Genomic DNA, 18,195 nt, shown 5'->3' on the forward strand with positions numbered 1-18,195 from the left:
AGAGGTGGCAGGAGTAAGTAGGTCGTAATTGCCCAAGAACTGGAGGGTCTTTTCTGTTTCTCCTGTAGTTGGCAACTGCAGATTCATCATGGTGTGAATGCATTTTCAGTATTTCCCAATTGCTGCTTTCCTGAGCTGCCTCTCTTCTAGAAGCTCCTTGGGACCAAGGACCCAGTCTTTTTCTTTGGTTTGCTCTGCCTCCCTCCCCGCTGAGTGTGCTGACTGGTCCAGAAAGAATGACCTCTCCCAATTTACCATAAAAGCATCTGGGCATGTCATGCAGGCTCTGATTTCTGCTCTGGGTTCCAAACCAAAGCATGCAGTTCTTACGGCTGCAGTAGCCAAGGTCGAGTTTTCCCTTCTTTCCCCCCTCTTTCTTTCCAATGTGGGTCCAAAAAAGCACATCTGTTAGGCCTATAGAGACACTTAGGATTAAAAAATGAGGTGTCTATTTGACGATTATATAGGTGGATCTCAAATACATGAATCCTGCTTTCAGCACTAATTTTTGTTTTGGATTATGCCTTTGGTCCGTAAATGATATTTCCAAGGTGTAAATCCACACTGATTCCAATAGACTGCCATCTGCTTTTATAATTTTACATGACTTTTTAACATTTAAGATATTGTTTACGGTATTTTTTTAATATACATCATAATGCAATAAGTAAGAGTGGAGGTGGGCCAGTACACCTCCTTCATCATCACCATCCTTGCCTTCAGTAATCTGGTGATTTGTTGGGTGTTTCTTTAATGATAAAAGTGTAATAGCTTTTTCTGTTGAGATTAGGCAAACGAACTCTCTTTCTGTGGAAACCTGAACGCTAAGGTGATGGCGTGTTTGACGGGTATGTCGTCCACAGGCAGAGCGGGTGCGCGGTGCCGTCCTGAAGCTGTCAGTGCTGCCCCGTAGGCGACAGGGTCGGCTTGTTTTTGTTGGCCCGTGGAGGCCCACGTTGGCTTCGGTTGCTCGTAACCCTGAACAACATTAAATTTTCAGGAATACGTTTGTCGGGACACAATGGCGGCCAAGGAGACCACTGACAAAACGTTTGGAGGGGAGTGGCGAGCACACTTCGCCATGCGGCCAGCGTGTTTCCAGCAGCGGTGGCTGAGGCCCGCCGGGCCCCGCACCCCGGCAGGTACCAAGCGCGGAGGCACCGCGCCGGGCCGGGCCGAGCCAGGCTCCAGCGGGGGCCGCTGCCGGGCCCAGGCTCCCGAGCGCACCGCCCGGCCCGGCCCGGCCCGGCCCGCTCCATCCCCGCGGCGGCGGGCGGGCGTCTGCAGCGCTGCGCACCTACGGCGGCGGCCCGAGGGGCGGCGGAGGCCGAGGCGGGGCTTGGCCGCCCGCCCCTTCCCCGGCGGCGGCGGCAGCGTGCACCCGAGCGCGGCGGCCACAAGCGGCTCCTGTTGCGCCGCCGGGTGCCCGAGCTGCGCGGGTCCTCCCACCGCCGTATAAAGCCCGGGGCGGGCGGCAGCGCCCGTGGCTCCTGCCCGCTGCGGAGGAGGAGCGGCATCCCGGGGCGCGGCGGCTCCTCAGGCACCGGGCTTTCCCCTCGTTTTCCATCCCCACCCCCCCCCCCCCGCCCCCTCTCCCCCCGCTCTCGGGGGCTGGCGGCGCGGGGAGCGGCGGCAGGCCGGCGGGTGCGGAGGGGGAAGATGGCGTGGAGCGGCGCCCGGCCGCCGCGCCTCCTCCTGCCGCCGCTGCTGGTGCTGCTGGCCCTGGCGCTGCCGGCGGCGGCGGAGCGGCGCCCCGGGCCCGGGCCCGGCCCCGCAGGTGAGGCGCGGCGCGGCGCGGGGGTTGGGGGCGGGATGGCGGAGCCCCGCGGCGCGGTCCCCCCGCGGTCCCGCCGCCTGCGGGAGGCGTGTGAGGGCAGCGGCGGGGATGCGCTGCCGGCCGGGCGGTACCGGCGGCTTTGTGCCGACCGGCTGGGTAACATCCGCCAGGAAGGCAAAACCCTCCCGTCTCCTGTGCGGAGGCTGGGAACGGCCGCTTTCCCCATTTAGTCTCTTTTATTTATTTAATTAATTTTATTTCCCCCTCCCCATCCCCCTGCTCCGCCCGGCGGAGCGGGAGGGGGCTGCGGCGCCGGCGGGGTCAGGGCTCCCCAGGTTGCCCTCGAGAGGAACCGCTTGGCTGAAAGTGCTTTAACCCGCCGGAGTGAGTCATACAGAAATAGATGCGTGCCCCCCCCCCCCCCCCCCCCCCTTGAAAAAGAAAAAGATTCCTTAATGGGAAGTGAGTCTCCCTTTCTCCTCTCTCCCCCCACCCCCCTTCTTCCCTTTCTCTGAGACAAGGTGTTGATGAACACGTTTTTCCAAGACTGGGGAAAGCATAGCGTCATTCGCTTATTCCCTAAACTGTAGCAACCGCTGATGAAGTTTCCTACTTCACGCAAAAGTCAGCCGGAGGCTTCGGTGCCCCTTCCCGTCCCTCGGAGGCTTGCTTGCTTCGCCTTTTTGTAGTCATGTTAGTTCCGAGGAGCTGCAAGATAGAAAGAAATTTTATCAACAGCATGTAAAAGAAATTAAGGTATTCAGGAAATTCCCTGAGAGAGAGGTGTCCCAGCACATGTCTGCCCAACTGTATGCCAAAACATATTTCTTGCTCTAATACTGTTCTAGAATCTGTACTTCTGATTTCTATTCTAGGCATCCAAAGGTATTTCATCCCACTAGATTATTACCACATGAAATCCAACATAGTTTCATTTCTTGGCTTGTTTACTCCAGAGTGTAATTGAGTTATATTTAATATCTAGCTTTATTTTCTGCTGGTGCGCAGAAGGAAGCTCCTTTTTTTGAGAAGCAAGTCTTGTCAGCAAGTTCTAATTTTGATAGCAAAACTGCTGACTTGGTTGATAACTAGTGTAAAAAAAAGAATAAATAAGAAAAAAGATGTTGATGCATACCAGACTCTGCTCAATGAGCTTCTCATTTCCAGTTTCCTTAATGCTTTGCTGCTTTTAGTCGTTCAGAGGATTTCTCTGGCGGTTGTGGTGTGTGCTGTGGTTCGCCGTCTGTCCGGGGTGTGTGAGCATTATGGTTCAGCCCTCAGCGTCCCTCGGAGGGGCAGCCGATGGGGCATGTTTTGAGTACAATGTTGAGCTCCTGTCTGTAGCCAGGGCAGCGAGATTGTAAGTCAAGCTCCTTTGGAAATCAGTTATTGCAATCGCAGTTATATTTTCTCAAAAATATCTATTCAGATAATGCTTTTTTTTAACTACATACTTGAGTTGTGGGATCTCAAGCTATCAGCTACTAGCTGGCATGGTAAGGGTTTTTCTTTAATCCTGCTGGTGTTCAAAGGTGTGAAAAGCAGAGTGCGTAGTCTAGACAGCACTGAATGATTCGGCAAACCAAAACCAGACTGCTACATCTATATAAATAATAAAAACGATGCTACACAAATTACAGTATGAGAAAGCACTGATCCGTTTATATGGCAGTGTTCACACTGGAAAATCTTAATTCTTTTTAACTTAAACATTAGTAGCCTGAATTGTAGCAGGGAAACCAATCCTTGAGTAGTTTCATGACCCCAGACACTGCCTGCTGTGTTACTTGTTTTTATTCCAGCTTTAACCCTTAAAAGTGATCCCGGCGCCTGTGCTGTATCGCCTGAAGAGGGGCAGCCCTTAGCGTGCCTCCTGCTCTGGAAGTCTGGTGTTTAATTTCCAGTCTCTTGATATTTTGTACCACTTGGTGTAAAGCAGCACAGCAAAGGGCACCCTGTGGGATTTTAAAGCGGTCCATTACCGTTGTTGGCTTCAGAAATAAGTTGTAGCGTTTCAGAGTATCTGAAACAGACTGCCGAGCTGCATCTTTATTTCTTAGTAAGACCGTACCACTTGACTCTGAAAGACTTGAAATAGCTTCATCAGGAGGGCTGCCTGTCGCACGGCGTTGGTTACATGAGCCGTGAGCCGTCAGGGCGGCCCCGTGGCAAACCCTGTTTGCCAAAATCCCTGCCGGGCTCCTTCGCCCCTGCCTCGCGTCCCAAGCAATGGCAGAGGAGCGCACCGTTGAGCTCCAAGGCGCTGACGCCTCTATGGTGAAGATACAGAAGCTTCTGTGTTAAAATAGCAGCATTAAAACATTTCCGCTGTCCCGTACTTGCTGCGCGCACGTTGCTTGTCGTGTAACGCAGTCCAGGACGCGCGGAGAGCGGGGGGAGAAGACATTTGTCATTGCGCTAGAAGCAGACACTGCTCTTGGCAACGGACACAAATGACATTCCCACCTGAAATGTTTTGTTAATCAGCTGTTCGCAGGGGAAGGAAATGGCTTCACCGCCTTTGAATCTGTTCCCCAGAGCGGCGGTGGGGACTTGGCCGGACGGAGCGTGGCTGCGCTGAGGCATTGGGGCCGCGGGTTGTAATGGTGGCAAACAGGCAGGTTTTGAGGTGGGCCCCGTGGTCCATTGCTGTCTGTATGTGCTCCCGAAATGTGAGGGGTGGGTCAGGAGGGGGTTTGTCATAGGGAGGGCCCCGGCTGTGTGGGTGGCTTTCCAGAGCCAGCCCGGCTGGCTCTGAGCCATCAGCTTTCCTCCACCCCGGCAACCCTCAAATACTGGCCACAAATGCTTCAAGCAGTCACTGCTGACTGGTCCGGCTGTGCAAGGACTCACTTGGAGGTACAGCGCGTACTATTGCCATTTTGGTTGATGGCTTTGGGCTCAGCCGAAGTGGCCACTGTGAGTGACAGTGAGCGATCGACAGGCCTTTCCTTCTGAGGCACCAACAAGGGAATTTGGTCATTCAACCATCTTGGCGTACTTACTAGAAGTAGTGAAAGACTCGGCCTGCTTGGTGGAAAGGCCGTAAGTACAGCACTCTATGCCTACCTCCATCTCTCTGACCGATTTTCTGTTTCTTGCTTCTCCACTGATGTTACTTGTGTCCCATCCTGTCACCGCAGTGTCTAAAACTGCTACATAAACCTGTGGTGGGGAAACACTTCCTCTAGGTCTTTTGGAAGCTTTGTGCCCTTTTTGTGAGGACCATACAAAAAAGCTGCCACTTGTCCCTTACAGGTGAAGGCAGAGGGGGATGTACCCAGGACCCAGACCCAGCAGAGGACAGCATTTGGGTTACCTATGTCCCGGGGCCACCATCATCCCCACTGCCCAGGGGGTACTGAGGAATGCAGGTAGCATCGGTGGGCACCAATTCAGAGGGCTAATGATCACTCCTGTAGATACCTTTAGGCTCCAGCTTTGAAATTAATGGTGAACCACAAATGAAACGGTGTGTAGTGGGGGTTTGTGTGTTTTGAAATTAGTTAAAAGTAATTGAACGTGGCTGTGGAGGAGCAAAGCAGCAAAGTCGTTCTTCCATCACATATTTTTCCCTTGAAAATACTCAGCCTTGAAGATGCCCAAAGTTGGCAGTCTGACTTCTTCATAGCACCTGGTTTGGAGGCTGCACAATGCCAGTTTCTGTTGTAAAATAAAAACCAAAATTTAGAGGTTTTTTGGCTAGGCTTTTCTTTCTTTCCTTAGGTGGAGGGAATAATTAGGCTGTGGAGTTAGACCACAGTGGTGGATGTGACATTGCTTCTTCTGTGATATGCAGTGGGGTGGGATAAGATCACTGCAACTTTGACTGTAAAATACCTTTCTAATTAAAACAAGAAAAAGTAGAACTGTTGTGACATTTATCATCAGCATTCGATGTTGTAAGTTGCAGTGTAAAGATCCGGTGGAATGAGCACTGTGGTTGTCAGAGCCAGGGGTTTTTTGTGTGAAATGTGTTCCTGTCCAGGATCTAAACTCACAGACGGTTTCTCAAAGTTTTCTTTACATTGGTGGCATATTCTGGAGAGCTGTGATTTATGCCCAAGTTCTTGGCTTTTTCCTTCACTGCTGCTTATTTAAGCAAAAGTGACTCAGTCTCTTCATGGGGAAGTGTTTAGTTTGTCTGTTGAATTAGTACTATTACACCGTGTAATCAAAAGCAGTATCTTTCAATTTGTGTAGAGCTGCTAGTCTGAAATGTAAGTTACTTGACATGCTGCTCAAGTGAATTCCCTTGTCCTGAAGAGTAAGTATGGTCGCAATAAGAGCATTTTTGTTTTCACTTATAATGTCAGCTTTTTATAGTTTTTGAGGGACCAGTTGCAAGGCAAACGCGTTTGAAAGTGAAGAATATTTTTGTTCCCTCTTAATTTAAACATAGAGAGTGGTTCCCTCCAGCACAAAACACAACTTGACCAAACAAATCTGTAGCAGGAATGTGTCTGTATGTATGGGAATGTTGTAGCTCTAGAGAATAAATGACACTTACTCATCAAGGAGTACGTGCTTGCAAGCACAGCCTGACACCACTAGTGGCTTTAGGTGGTTTAGTAGAACTACTTCAGGAGTGTTTCCTTAAGGTGAATTCAGTTTTCAAAATATGGATTCTACTGGTCGCAAGGAGACTAAATATATAAAGTCGCTGTTTCATCCCAGGTATCTCTTTCTCCAGGAGCTAGAATTTATTTTACAATTTGTAGTAGAAGGGAAAACTAACAAATGACAAGTCCACCCAAGAAACAGAGTAAGTCTTTTATTTGGTGATCAGAGTAACCTGGCTTCTTCGTGTTCTCAGTGTGTCTGCATGCCTGTGTGCCTTTTTATTTTATATAATATTTTAATGATATTGGTTCCAAGCGAGCACTGAGACTGCAGAAACCTAGCTACCTACTAATTGTTGAAATATTTAGATTATTGTATAGAGTTGACATATTTGATCATTTCATTCTGTTTCTGCTTGAACCAAAATTAAAGAAACTGTGGATTACTGTATAATTTCTTTTAAAACACATGACTGTTTTTGTAATGGAGTACAAAGTAATTACAGATAAATCCTTAATAGCTTAAGGCTAAACAGTAGAACTCTGCCTTGGCTTAAAACACTACATTCAATTTTATAGGACAGTTCTGAAGAACCCCCCTTTATATTAGTGGTTGTCTTACCAGTTCTTATGGTCTGCCCTTTGAAAGTATTCCAGGGTTCCTTCTTGGACAAGTTGCAAATTTATCGAATCCTTTTTGATGGTAGTACTGATTCTTGCAATGTAACTGCAAGTATGTTTTTAAAGCTGACATATGCAGTATTTGTAATTAAAGCAAACAAACTGTAAGGAAAAAAGGCAGAAAAAATGTTAAACAAAAATAGGTTTGGCATTTAAATGCCATTTCTCTGAGAGTTAATTCTGTACCTGTGGGTCTAAGTGTTAATGTACTGAATGAGCCCATTAGGGGTTCTCGCTGAAATCAGTTGTGCAGAAAATAATCAGTATCTGATAGAATTGCTTTTGTAACTTTTTTTTTTTTTGCACTAAAGTAAAAATGGATTGTTTACCTTTAGTTTTGTAGTTCACCTGAAACTTACAGGTGAAAAGTTACCTAAAAAAAACTTACCTGAAAAATACAGCAAAGTGTTTCCTTGGGCTATCCTTGTAAGCAGTTTTACTAATTCTGTTTTACATTACTGTAAAACAATTGTACACATGTTGGTGTGAGAGCAGAACCAGGTTCGTAAACTTAATAACTGAAGTTGCTGGCCCAGGGGTTTGATCTGAAAAGCATCTTGAAATATACATCGTACGCGACATGCCATGATGTCTTGTGCCAGAAGTGCTGTTTTCGTGCTATTTCATGATTTGAAGGGCTGAGTTGTTCGAGGCAGTGCACTACCTGTATCTCACAAGTGTGGAGTTTAAGTTTCTTGTTCACACAGAAGAGGGATCTTTGAAAAGTACGGGGTTTTCTCTCCTTTCAGAGTTGCGTGGCCTGTGTTTCTGTTTGGAGAATTTTACATGTCCAGTATCTGGACAGAGGGCCAGATGTGAAGCTGTAGGGCAGCTTTTTCAGAAGAACTGACTAATCGGGGTGCTAGCGTCCGCTGTCAACATGAACCACGGTGCAGGCATGAAGGACAGTCACGCACTTTCAGGGCGGCTCCAGTTCCAGCTCTAATTTCTCCTTTTTTAAGCAAAGACTAGTCTAAGGAGAAACTGTTACTGCAAGTCTTGACTGCTGAGTTTCATTGATGGATTGATTAGCTGTCAGAAAATGGACTTTAGCAATGCCCGATGCTGTGTGTGACTGCTTCTGTTTAAACAGCTGGATTTGCTAAACAGCAGCTTAAGAAGAAGCATGCTCTTCTCTAGATACATATTTATGAGGGAGACAGAGAAGGCAAGGCTACTAAAAGGCAGAAGCTGAGTAAACTTTCTCACTTAGACAGCTGATGTTAATTGTCCCCCGCGCTCAGCTGCACAGCCCCGATGACAGTTTATAGCAGGGCCATCCAATTGGCATGTTCAGGCAACATCCAGCCTGTGCCATGACTCCATCCGCTCCCACTCTCAAGAAGATTTTTGTGGTTTGGTTGCTATCTGGGCACTAATAAACAGCTGTAACCTGATCCGTTCCCTGCCTGTCAGGAAGTTAGGCAGCTCCTGTTGGAGGAGTTGCTTCGTGCATGGCAATGATGTCATTTACAAACAGTTGATTTGAATTTTTTTCTTATCTGGGAACTAAGGAACGTGTCTTATCTTTGCTTTACGACAGAATAACTGATTCAGTAAACAGGGTCTCATCCAAGCCCACTGAAGCTGATGGGAAAACCCTTAACTATTGCTGCTTGTGTCTGGTTTTGTTCAGCTATCAAAGCGAGGAAGTCTCGCATTAGAATGAGCGTGGGCCTGAGCACCGGCCAGCGCTGCAGCCAGGGCTGACGCGGGTGATTGATGAGTGCACATACAGGTCTTAATGAGCGCTTGTTGACTGTATATTCAATACCACTACATTAAAAGAAAGTAAATTAAGAGCTGAGACAGGATCAGCTTTCAAATGTTTTCTGAAATCAGTTGTGTATTAATATTGGGAGTAACAGCTAATCTTTGTCTGAAAGTCTGTGTATGTATAGATATGCATACACAGAAAAATAGTTACAGAGATATAGTCTAGGGGTGGTGGTTTTTTATTTGGTTTGTTTAGAACTGGTTCTCTTCAACAGTTGGTCATTTCCATGTAAACATTTTAGATGCTGTATCTATGTGGCATCAGAAATGATGTGATAAAAGACAGTAAGCAGCAGCTCAGCAGGCTCACTGTTTGAGTCAGTACGTGTGGAAGAGGGAAATGCTTGTTCACACCCCTGTGGATTGTGAATTAAAGCACAAGGAATTTCTTTGCATGAGAAATCTTGCAGTATTTTCATAACAAACTCTAGTTTCTCAAACGCACAATTGCTACTGCACTGTTCACCTCTTTGTAAATGGATTTAGATTGCAGATGGCATTTAACAGTAATGGGACTCCGGAATGCTAAGTCTAAGTCTTGGAAAACTTCAGTTTGGATTCAGTTAGTAGGAAAGGAAAAAAAAAAAAAAAAAAAAAGGGCAAATAATTAGTGTCCTGTCCAGGGGCTGTGTGGATGGCAAGTGCTAATCTAGCATAAATTCTATATTATCAGAAAATTCAAAGCAGCTCTTGCTTAATATAAGCACACACTTCTGCTAACCCAGCTTCTTTGTTCCTTTAAAACACGTGAGGAGAACCCTGTAACAGGCAACACTTACTGTGGCTGAGGAAGTTGCACCAGTACCAGCTATTCAGAAGTAACTGAAACTGGGAAATTATACATTCTATATTTCTTTCCCTAGTCAGCTTCTGAAAACTTCCTGCCTTTACTAGTTCTGTTCCATGGTTTGGGACAGGCTTGAGAGTTTTGATACCAATAGCTATTGCTGTGCAACTTCAGCGAGGTCTACAAATTACCTGGAGGAGCACAGGAAGGATTATCCACGGACAGCCCATGCGTTGAGTGATCTCCGATAACTGTAAATGCCGGTTATGGTCATAAACTGTTTGCAACGCTTTAAAGACAGCAGTATTGTTTTTTCCTGCAGGTTGAACCATTTTGAGGATCAGGTGGTAGCAGAGCTGTGCCTACATTAGTTCTGCAATAACTATGCTTGTACATCAAAAGACAGACTTCTATTTACTTTGCTTCAGTTTAATGTCTGGTTTAAAGTGGAGAAGGTAGAAGTCTGCTAATGGCTAGCTAAGAAGAATCTCATTCTTTTTTGGAAATTACATAAGTGGTGTTTGTGCTGCTGTTTATATTTTGCAGTAAGACATGTATGTATTGAAATGCAGTGATTAACAGGAGGATTGTGACACAGAGGAAAACAGACCAAACTTTCAGAAGAGGCCAGTACAGGAAGGTCTGCTTCTTCAAAATCTGGCCTTTAAGATTTATTTGAAACATTGTTTCTTAGTAATCCATCTCTCTCACACAAGAATATATTTGCATAGGAAATCAGAATCTGTTAATTCTAATTTAATCTTTTATTTTAAATCTTATCACTTTCCAAGCTTTCATGAGTTTTTCAAGCATATTTTGTCTCCCCTCCAAGGATATTTTTTACCAACAATCCAACCTTGCTATTAAATTGCAGAGGATCCAATCCTAGAAGGTGATCATGGCTACAGTTAATGGGACTTTGAAACCAGTCTGCCTCTCTGGGAAGCGGTAAGCTGTGGGATGAGTGGAGGCATGCAGCAAAGTGTTCTGTGTGGAACAGAAGTTGACTGTGTAATATAAAGAGCAGATAAAAACCCCTAGTACTTCCAAATATGAAGTAGTATTGTTTATACACTGGTCATCTTTCCCCCTCCTGGAGTGTAATGTACATTTCTTTCCTGAGAAAAGAACATGACCATGTTTGCCGTTTCAGCACATTATCATGTTTCTAAAGAATCCTGGGGGAAAATAAACAGCTGTTGGATGGCTCTGTCTTTCCCTTCTTTAGGCCAAAAGTTTTATTTGACCAGAAATTCTTCTGTTGTCTTACTACTTTCTTTGACCATATGTACGTCATATAAACTGACACTGGGTAGATATATATCTTTACAGTTTGTGTTTTTCATGTTGTGTACTTAAGATCATCTTCATTTGCTGCTGGATTACATTAGCCAAGTATATGTATGTAGGTATAACTTATAATCATGGTTACATTGCATATGATGGGTTTCTCCTGTCTCCAGCTGTTTGACATCTTTCCAGAGTCTGTGGATTTTCAAAAGCTTTATTTGACATAGAATCTTAAGTTTAGGCTATAATTCCTATTTATAGGGAAGAAAATCAATTAATCAGTTATCCTTTTGAGAAGTCTAATATTGCCTTCTTGAGTGATAAGTGGAAGATGGTGTTGTGCTAAAAATCTGGGTTTTGAAAGTGCTCTTTGATATTTCAACTTTTTAGTTGGCTTAACAGTTCTTTGGGTGTTGAACATACAGCCCAAGTCCGTATAAATAGGGAAGGAAAGTTGCTTTTGGCACCATCAGTGACCTTTTAGCTATCTCCAGAGCTTCAACATCACTTGGAAGTATATGGAAGAATTGTTTTTAGTAAAGTTATCAACACCATGTGGGAAGAGAATTGGTTATCATGACTGTATTGACTCTGTACAGTATTGTGTAGACCAATGATCCATTTCAGTTTTTTGAATAATTTCTTTACTATTGTGGGCTTAAACCTTGTGCTGCATTCTCTTTAAAAAGCTCTTTCACAGTCTTGCAATTAATTGGGAACTCAGACTTATGTTATTCAGTTTTATGGAGGAAACAGCAATTGAGCTTATAAATAAGATCTTTTCCAACAGGCTTTATATCGGCCATTTTTTTGGATCTCGGTAAGTTTTGTCTTGTTCAGAAGATGCTGTAGAGTATTTTACGTTTTTCAGGATATCATCCAGAAATATAAGTCATCTGTTAGAGAAATTAAAGGGTATGTTAGTTGTATAGCGACACTGTATTCCCAAATAGCGTTTAAAGTTTTATTCTTCCAAAATTTACCAGTTTTATCATGAAGTTATGAAAAACTCTAGATCTTGAATCCCAGTTATGGATCATGCCTTCACATACTTTAAGCTGACCTGCACACAGCTCAACTTGTGCTATTAGTCTTTTATTTGTGAACTCAAACATATTGTACTCAATATGCTTACTAGGGCAATGATATTAAAATGGTGTGTTCTCCAAACCGGGCTGGTGGCATGCTGGAAAGCACCAGCCAGGCGCTTCTGGTGTGCAAGCAGCTGTGCTGAAGGCAGAGCTAAGGACGGTGATTCTCCTCCAGGCACAGAAATATCCTCCTTTTAGGGGAACAGAGTGGATAGGAAGGTCAAGGAAACTGCTAATTACATTTTGTTTCTTACTCAGACTACTGTAAGTTTCAGAATGTGGATTTTGTTGATGGAGTATGTGGTTAGTGGAGGTGTGTAAGGAAGGAAAATAGAGAGGGGTGGAGCACCTCTTCTATGAGGACCGGCTGAGAGAGTTGGGGTTGTTCAGCCTGGAGAACAGAAGGCTCTCGGGAGATCTTATTGAGGCCTTCCTGTATCTGAAGGGGGCCTACAGGAAAGCTGGAGAGGGACTTTTTGGAAGGGCATGTACTGATAGGATGAGGTGTAATAGCTTTAAACTAGAAGAGGGGAGATTTTGATTAGATGTCGGGAAGAAATTTTTCACTATGAGGGTGGTGAGGCACTGGCCCAGGTTGCCCAGGGAAGTTGTGGCTGCCCCACCCCTAAGGTATTCAAGGCCAGGCTGGATGGGGCTTTGAGCAACCTGGTGTAGTGGAAGGTGTCCATGCCCATAGTAGGAGGGCTGGAACTAGATGGTCTTTAAGGTCCCTTCCAATGTAAATCATTCTACAACTCTATGAACTTGTTGAGAACGATTCTTCAAGTTCACCTTCTCGTTACTGGCTGAGTACGGAAGTTGGAAGGGAAAGTGGCATGGCCAAGTCTGTACTCAAAAAATTGAGATGATTATACATGGAGTAGGCTGCCTGCCTTGGAAATTAACAGGCATACTGGAAACTTTAATCTAAACCAAGTTTTTTTTCCCCTTTGATTTTCTTTTTTTCTTTTAACAGTTAATCTGTGGAAACAATAATAGCAGAAATGCAATCAGAAGTCTGCAGTTAATTGGGGTTGTTTAGTCACTCTGACAACTATTTCTCAGTTCAGCTCACTTTTGAACATTCCTTATTACTGTGCTCTTGAAGTGTGACAGGAGGAATCCAGGCTGAAAGTACTTTTTTCCGTTGTGTTGTGCTTTAGTGTGTCTCTCCAATGATGAAGTGTGGTGTGTAGGCAAGCTAAATCCAGTCCATGGGTTGGTTGGTGTCTTTTTTTTTTGCATGTTTTTTTTTGTGTGTTTTTTTTTTTTTTTTTTAAATGGGTAACTGTACCCTGTTGGTCTTCCACGTCTCCAGAGATGCAGGAGACATAACAATAGGCACAATTACATAGCTTAATTAATGGGCTCAGATGCATCCGTGTGCCTATTCCAGGTATCCATCTCATGCATCTTCTCTTCCAGGTACCTGCCCAGCCTATGCCTTAGATTAAGGTCACACAGATCCCTGCCAAGGTTACTACCTGACCTTTCTTTGACAGTGTGTATGTATTTTATTTTATTTTATTTTTTTAAATCCATGGAGGCATTCCTAGTATGTTTCCAGCTCCCTAGCTTTTTCCATGATCTCTAGCAACTTGTTTATTTGCTTGCTGGAAATCTTTGAATTATTTTGAAACTGTACATCTCTTTGCTCATTTGATGGTTGATGGGTTGATGCACAGTTGTTAACTCTGAGCAGTTTTGGGTGATATGTAGTCTGCAAATGGGAAAGTAGACTGTTTTATGTAGATACTAGAACATGGATAAAACCATATTCCAGGAACCAAACATCATTTGTTTACCATTATAAGACACTAGTTTTAAAGAAAAAGAGAGATTTTAGTAACGTGTTACCATGTACAGTTGTCTCCTTTGATCTTACGGCTCATTCCTACTCCAGAGAAGTCCATGGTACTTGAATCCAAGGACTAAATGTCAGCTCCCGTGTGGCTGTGAGCAATATGCTCAGTTTTGGCTGCTCTGAAGCTACCGTACCAGTGCCTGCAACCCTTGGTAGAAATTATGTAGTAATCTCTGTCAATGTTCATTCAAGATAAATAAGAACCATGTGGGTGTGTGAGGAATGAGTGCAGTTCCTTGCGTACTTCCTTGCCAAGGTACAAGGAGAGAGGTCAGGGCTACTTAAAGCAGTCCTGCCATGGCAATTCCTGGCTGAGACCTCACCAGGCAATTCACTGAAGACAAAGGCTCTGGTTTATAGTTCTGAATTCTGGAAATAAATATTTATGATGCAGTCAGGTCCTTGATAGCAGCAGCACAAAAGATTAAGTAAAAGAGTGAGATGTTTTGATAAGCCTTCATTGGATTTCCTAATAGGTTGCGTGTGCTCTATGTGCAGTGTTGTCTTTCACAACTTGAGTGCTAAAAGGTTTCCTAATTTGCATGTAAAAATGAATTCTGTTTGTCACTGGATATACTTTTCTTGGCCAAATGCGTGCTCTCTCAGGCGTGTTTTCAAAACAGAACAGCTGTTTTGTGAATGTAACTATCAGAAAGCTGACTGGAATAACTGCACTCTAGTAACTTCAGCACCCTCATACCGGGCATGAAGCTCTTCAGAGATCTTTTTTTTTTTTTTTTTTTTTTTTTTTTCATGCCTTCCCGTTGAACTTCAGTATGGGATTTGCATTTCCTTTTTACACAAACTGTCTTTACTTGTGGAAATAAATGCCAGGCTTGGTAATCCCCTCCAGTGAGTGCCAAGCTGCCTCTGGCCGGCTGCCTGCCGGGGGAGCCCAGCCCTGCCAGGCAGCCCGGACCCTCTGCGGCATCCCAGTACCCTGCCAGTGTGGAGGGCTGTGACCGCCTGCCGTGGTCTTGGTTTCATATATGTTTGCATTTTAAGGATGCTGTTACTGTTTGCTGGAACATATCATTGAGAGTGTGTATTCATCCCCTCGGGTGAGTGGGATAGTCAGACTTAAGGAACTGGATGGCTCAAGTCTATATGTAAGACCATACAGCGGAGCTCCTTAGGGCAGACGCCTGGGTGGAGGGCAGGGCAGGGGTCTGTGCCAAAGTGGATGGTGAAGCAGGAACAGTGTTGCTGCAGCTAGAATTCATCGTGGGGTTCTTGCGAAGACTGAGAATTTTGCGGCTTGCTTGCTGGGGAGTACCGGGCCACAGTGGTAACTTGGGGTCTGAGTAATTGCAGACAGCTTTCCGCGGCTACGCGTAGGTCTTCATCGCACAGCTGGAGCCCTGGAGCTGGCACAGCGATGCTGCTGGGGACTCTGGGCCAGTCACTCAACCTCTCAGTGCGACAGTTGCGTGTGACAGCCTGCAGTAAGGGCTCTGGGGCTGCTGGGCTCTTTGAGGGACCAAACCTGCTCCGCACAGCAGGGACACTGTGGGTAGCTGCAGCCAAAACAGATGTAGCCAAGCACATCCTGAAATGGAAATCGCACTTGGGTAAACTTGTTCCCCTGAGATCTGTGTTGTACTTGCACGTTTACACTCTTGTGAGTTCATGAAAGTCACTTTAGATTTGTGTTACTAGACACAAATAGAACAAGTGTTCTGAGGGGTTGTTATACCTAAATGTAGCAAACAGAATAGATTTTTTTCAAAGTGAATGAAGTTAAAAGGTTAAAAAAATTAGCAGAAGTATTTGGTGGTCAGAAACATTCTCTTTACTCACTTTCACCGGAAGAAACAAGTATCTCCCATGCTATGCTTAGTGGATCTCTGCCAGTAAAACTGGTGTAAGCTGTCACTCACAGCTAAATAAAGTCACAGCAGCCTACAGGAATTTCATTAATATTTTTTTAACGTCTTACTAGCTGGAAGAGAAGAGTGTTGCTTTCCTCATTTGGTTAATTAACCCTCTATAATGTGACTATCATTGAATGTGCTTTGCCTTGTTGCTTCATACAAACTATAGACAGACTAGAAACATGATGCTCTGCTCTTTGGTCACACAGATTACTTCTTAAAAAAACCCACAAAACAAACCCAAGCAAACACCCCCCCAAAACCAAGAAAAAAACCCCAAACAACAAAGACTAAAAAGTTTATAAAGAAACTCTAATTCTAAATGGACTCTAAGTGCTATAATTACATTTCGGCTGCACTTAAAAATTATTTAAGTACCACATGCACCTAAAAATCTATGGTGCAGCAGAGGCATGGAAATAAAGCCTTTTAAACCTCTGGATCTGTAATTTTAAAAAATTGACCATTGGCAAGTATGCTAAAAAGAAAACTTTTCCGATGTGAATAATACCTTTATAAAAATAGCTTCCTGTTTGTTCTGTGACTGCTTGCAAACCTGACTCAGGCAGCCTACTTAGCTTGCTTCATTGGCTGGGAGTGTAGTACAGGTTCTCTTGCAGTTTCATATTGATATAAACTGCATTATTTGCCTGCTCAGCTTTCTTCATTTTATATACCTTAGGTTGAAATCCCTTATGATTTGGCACATCATTCTCTTTCCTCCTATTCTGTAAAAGTCAAGTAACATACCAGGCTCCATAGTGAATCTTGAAATACATGAGCAATGTGTAGGTGGAATTACTATGGGTTCCATTAAAAGAGAGTAACTTTATCCCATAAAGAATAATAGATTATTTTTTGCTTGCCAAACTGTACTTGTACGTTGATTTAATACTTTCTTTGACTTAGTGACTATGGGAAGAATCTGATGCATTCCACATTTTGTAATTTACATCATGTTGTCAAGTACAGATTTTTGCAATCCTTCTGTTAGCATTTCTCAGGAAGGGGTAGGTGTGAAATATGTCTACCCCAAACCAAATTCCACGGTTATAGTCAGTGCTTGACTGGTCACCTAGGAAACTTTCAATAATGAATTCACTTGGCTTGATGGTGCAGTCTGGTATGATCACATTTTTCCAGTTCTCTCTGATTTGAAAATGCAGTGCTTGAACAAAAAATTAATCTTAACTTAAAGTGTTCCATAGAGAAAAATCATATCCTTTGTCTTCAGTTCTGTTTTAGTCATAGTCTAAGATATCATGTTCTTTATTCATTCTGTGGTGACTTCTGTAGAATTACTTTAGATTGCATGACCTTTAGGATAAATGATTTTGAAGGTGCTGAAGCATTATTGCTGTGGTTATGTCTATCTGTGAGTCAGTGTGTCTGTGAACACATTGCACTGGAATCCTCTGTGGAGATCCTCCTGCCCTTCTGAGATGTACTCATGGGATTTTATTCTGATTCTTGCCTTGCAGCAGACTGCTAGCACTTAAGTGAGGAAAAAGATGGATTTTTGGGTGTTCAAGTTGAGTTGATTGAAGCATTGCAAGTATTTCCAGTTCCTTCTTTGCTGTGTATTGTATTGCAGGAGTGTCAGTCTGGTTCAGTAGAGCCAGTAGTTTAAATCTTCACTAGGACTGTTGGCCAAAAGGAGTCAAAAAAACCCCCAAACCAACCCTAAAAAGCTGTGACAGAATGTGAGAGAAATCTGCAATTGTGTGTGGTGAGGGGAGCAGGTAGAGATGTTGTCTGTACTTGAAGAACTTGGCCTGTGTCAAATAAATACTGGAGAAGCCCTGCTCAAATAAATACTGGAGGAGCCCTGCTCAAGACACAGAGGAATCTTTTTTTGTGGAGTAGGTAATGAACACATGGTGCTGTCACTGCTAGAAGGTTACATCAGTTCAAGGAGTGACCGAGTGAGAGCAACATCACAAAGTGGACAGAATGTTTCGGAATATGTGGAAACCCTACCCAGGTCAGGAAAACCCATAAACAGACTGGTACAAAAAGCAGAGGAAGCATCATATATGCTTATCTTATCCTTGCTCTTTGTCATATACGTGGTTATAGCTGCTGTTGAGGATGGACTAGCCAGACCACTGTCTGACTTGGTAGGAGTGTTCTTGGAAGCGACCAGTTGACTAATGCTGAATCTAAGCCTTATTACAGTGGAAAAAATATCTGGCTCCTGAGACTAGTCTCCATAGTTTTCCTGCTGTGGCTATTTTAGACAGACTTGAATTTCATTAGAACATGTGGGTTTTATGTTGCTCTGCAAAGTCTGTCTGTGCTCCTACAGGTGTTTTTGCTTGACTGAGCAGAGGTACACTTGAAGTATCCTGGCACTTGGCTGCAGAGCATCACATGAGTAACTTGCAAGGTGCACTTCTTCTACAAAGCGGGAAGCGGATCATGATCCTATGTGTTAATTTCACTGGTGTCAAATAAAACAAAATGGCAAGCAGTGATTTATTTGAATACACT

The 18,195-nt window shown here is 44.2% G+C and overlaps 1 protein-coding gene across 2 annotated transcripts in view; it reads left to right on the forward strand.

Annotated features, from left to right (window-relative positions):
* Nucleotides 1-1,373: 1,373 nt before the first annotated feature.
* Nucleotides 1,374-18,195, forward strand: part of PLOD2 (procollagen-lysine,2-oxoglutarate 5-dioxygenase 2) — a 59,544-nt gene continuing 42,722 nt past the window's right edge. Inside the window, exon 1 of one of the 2 annotated variants that reach the window (XM_082487447.1) lies at nt 1,374-1,777. In XM_082487447.1, coding sequence (XP_082343573.1) covers nt 1,660-1,777 — 118 coding nt within the window. In that variant the 5' untranslated portion in view covers nt 1,374-1,659. The remainder of the gene's footprint in view (nt 1,778-18,195) is intronic. The other variant, XM_082487448.1, reaches the window with a different exon arrangement.

Source organism: Vanellus vanellus (assembly GCF_965231255.1).
Source record: "Vanellus vanellus genome assembly, chromosome: 8".
Lineage (NCBI taxonomy): Eukaryota > Metazoa > Chordata > Aves > Charadriiformes > Charadriidae > Vanellus > Vanellus vanellus.